General features: G+C 49.6%; 1 protein-coding gene across 1 annotated transcript in view; it reads right to left on the reverse strand.

Annotated features, from left to right (window-relative positions):
• LIG1 (ligase I, DNA, ATP-dependent) overlaps positions 1-3,347 on the reverse strand; it is a 36,811-nt gene that overhangs the window by 6,001 nt on the left and 27,463 nt on the right. The window contains exons 21-23 of the mRNA XM_014550418.1: positions 2,274-2,378; positions 330-474; positions 97-179 (exon numbers count right to left, since the gene is read on the reverse strand). Coding sequence (XP_014405904.1) covers positions 97-179; positions 330-474; positions 2,274-2,378 — 333 coding nt within the window. The remainder of the gene's footprint in view (positions 1-96; positions 180-329; positions 475-2,273; positions 2,379-3,347) is intronic.

Below are 3,347 nucleotides of genomic sequence, written 5' to 3' on the forward strand. Positions count from 1 at the left end.
GGTCCAGGGCTCAGGGGGAAGGCTGGGGGGGTCCAGGGCTCAGAGGGAAGGCTAGGGGGGTCCAGGGCTCAGGGGGAAGGCTGGTGGGACAGTCACCTTGAGCCAGTTGTGTGATCTCTTGGCGATCTCGTAGGTGGCATCGATGTCCAGGGTTTTCACCATCAGCCCCTCGCAGGAGTCTGAGGAGACACAGCGCCACCCTTGTGAAGCCGGGGCTCACAGCGGCCGGAGCAGGCAGGATTCGGGGAGAACCGTCCAGGGTGGGCCGGGATCACAGCGGATCGCAGGCCGGCTCCCGACCACAGAGGGGAGGGGGGTGGCACCCTCACCTTTCACCGACTGCTCCAAGAACTCCGCGATCTGGTCCATGTCCTTGGTGTCCAGGGAGGTGGCGAAGACAAACTCGCCCTCCGTCTCCACGAAGTTCTCCCGGAGCAGCTGCCGGCGTCGGGAAAGGGGCTCACGGACCAGGGACTGAGGGGCGGGCGAGAGAGGGAGGGACGCCATTGTGGAAAGAAAAAGTCCCCAAAACAGGGAGCACAAGTCACGGGGAGCTAAGGAGAGCCTGGAGAGGGGAGAACCAGCCGACATGAGGGTCCTGAGAGTCTAAGTACAGGCTGGCCAGCGGCCCGGGGGCTGGAGACCATTCAGATCCCGGGGGCCCCAGGGGCATAAGACAGGGAGCCACGGCCCTGCTGGGGCTTGAACGGTCTCTTGTAACTAAGACGATGATGGTTCCTTTTTTAACACCAGTTGAATCAAGGCAGAAAGAAGCCTATGATCATTATGCTGTAACACAGACATGCTCCTGAGAGGGTATTTTCTATGTTAATGCACAGCCAGCAACCTTTTACTATAAAGAACCAAATTCTACTATATTCTCAGCTCTGCAGGATACTCCCATCTTTGTCACAGCACCTCAACTCTGCCCCTTTAGGACAGAAAGAAGCTGAATGTGCAACTGACTGCCCACCCTGGTAGGCACTGTGCTGGGAACTGTCTAATAGACACACAGTGTGACCACTTTTTAACTTTGTAATTTCTGGAGCCACGTAGCTCAGTTGGTTAGTGTGTTGTCCCAATGCACCAAGGTTTTGGGTTCGATCCCCAGTCAGGGCATATACAAGAACCAGCCAGTGAATGCATAAGTGGAACAGCAAATCATGTGGGTTTTTTCCTCTCTCCTTCCCGCCCCCCCCAAATTAATAAAAAACATTGTTTAAAGAAGTAGGGAAAACAGCAGCATAGGTAAACGCAGTACTCACCACCTCCCACAACCACATCGAAATTTACAACTAAAATACAGAACCACCATCATTCAGAACCACCTGAAATCTAGCTGAAGTCCTACGACTAAGGAATTAAAGAAGAAGCACATCAAGACTGGTAGGAGGGGCAGAATCAAGCAACCAGCTGGTGCCATATCCACATGGCGGTTTAAAATTGGGAGGGATATCTTGGCTGTGAAGGTTTCCCTGGGGAGCGAGGGGTCCCAGCCCCACACCAGGCCCCCAGCCCAGGTTCCAGTGCTGGGAAAAAAAGTCCCCGTAACTTTGCCCTATAAAAACCAGCAGGGATGTGGCTGAGTGACATGGGGGCTACATGAGTCCCAGGTGTTCCTCTTAAAGGGCCTGCACACAGATTTACTCAGATCCTGCCTGACACGCACACATGTGCCAATCCCCACTAGAACACAAAACTGGGAAGATACCAGAAGAAAAGCTAAGTGAAAACTTTTAGAATCCTAGGAAAAGGATGACTTTTTTCCTTCTTTAATCTCAGGGATGAGAATGCATTAAGGGGGGAAATGTTATGTTTGACTAAATATAAAATAATAGTTAAAAACAAGTTCTATGCAGCAAAAAAGACCATCAATCAAGTTACAAGGCAAACACCAAATAAGAAATATTTGTAATGCTCATGACACAAAGGACCCCGCAGAGCAGGGACAATCAAAACAGGAAGGAAAAAACCACAGAGCATCTAATATTTGAGATTTCCCCCAAAAAAACCCTGAGAAACAGTCAGAATCCCACAGGTCTTCCTACAGTTCCTTTTTGAGGTTAAACGCTGTTTTCCATTTGTATCATAAGGAGGGTGGTTTAGGCACTGCATGCATTTCAGCATTAGGGCCACGAACTGGCCTCCTGGAGAAAGACACGAATAAGAACCCACAGACAAGCAAGTCACAGAACAAATGCCGTGGCCCATGAGCCCGAAGACGCTCCACCTCACTAGGAAGTGGGCAGGGAAAGTTGTCACTGTTCAGCTACCAGATCGTCAAGGATTATCTGGAGGAAGATGGTGAGGGCAGCTAATTGTATCAAAGCTTCCATGTGCCAGCCCCGGCGCTCCACGCCCATGTCCCACCACTGAACCTGCCTGTAACAGACAGGGCAGGTGCTGCCGTTAGCTCTTCAATTACGGGTAAGGAAACTGAGGCACAGAGAGGCTGAGCCAGTCATCTGCAGCAACACAGCGAGGAGGGGAGAGCGGGCATATGAAAGCAGATGGCCTGGCTACAGTTTCTTAACCTGTACCTACCCTGGGGCAGCGGTTCTCAAACTTCTCAGTTTCAGAATCCCTTCACAGTCTTGAAATGTTTTGCACACTCACTCCAAAGCACTTCTGTGTGTGTGGGTTAGATCTCTCAATATTTACCATATGGTATTAATACAAGATTAGTTACATCACATATTTATATTGAGCACATTGAAAGTGAGGATCTCACCCAGCTGGTGTGGCTCAGAGGTTGCGTGTCGACCCAGGAACAACCAAGAGGTCACAGGTTCAATTTCCCAGTCAGGGCACATGCCAGGTTGCAGGCTGGATCCCCAGTAGGGGGTGTGCAGGAGGCACCCGATTGATGTTTCTATCTATCCCTCTCCCTTCCCCTCTCTCTTAAAAAACAAAACAAAACAGCCCTAGCCAGTTTGGCTCAGTGGATAGAGCACCGGCCTGCGGACTGAAGGGTCCCAGGTTTGATTCCAGCCAAAGGCACATGCCTGGGTTGTGGGCTCGATCCCCAGTAGGGGGCGTGCAGGAGGCAGCCAATCAATGATTCTCCTTCATCATTGTTGTTTCTCTCTCTCTATCCCTCTCCCTTCCTCTCTAAAAATCAATAAAAATATATATTAAAAAACAAACAAAAACAGAAAAAACATATTTAAATAATAATGATGATGCCTGGCCAGCGTGGCATAGTGGTTGAGTGTCAACCTATGAACCAGGAAGTCACAGTTCGATTCATTGATGTTTCTATCTCTCTCCCCGTCTCCTTTCCTCTCTGAAATCAATAAAAATAAATTAAAAAAAAATAATACAAAACAAAAGTTAAAAAAAAAGAG

Source organism: Myotis brandtii, unplaced genomic scaffold, assembly GCF_000412655.1.
Source record: "Myotis brandtii unplaced genomic scaffold, ASM41265v1 scaffold601, whole genome shotgun sequence".
NCBI classification, from domain to species: Eukaryota; Metazoa; Chordata; class Mammalia; order Chiroptera; family Vespertilionidae; genus Myotis; species Myotis brandtii.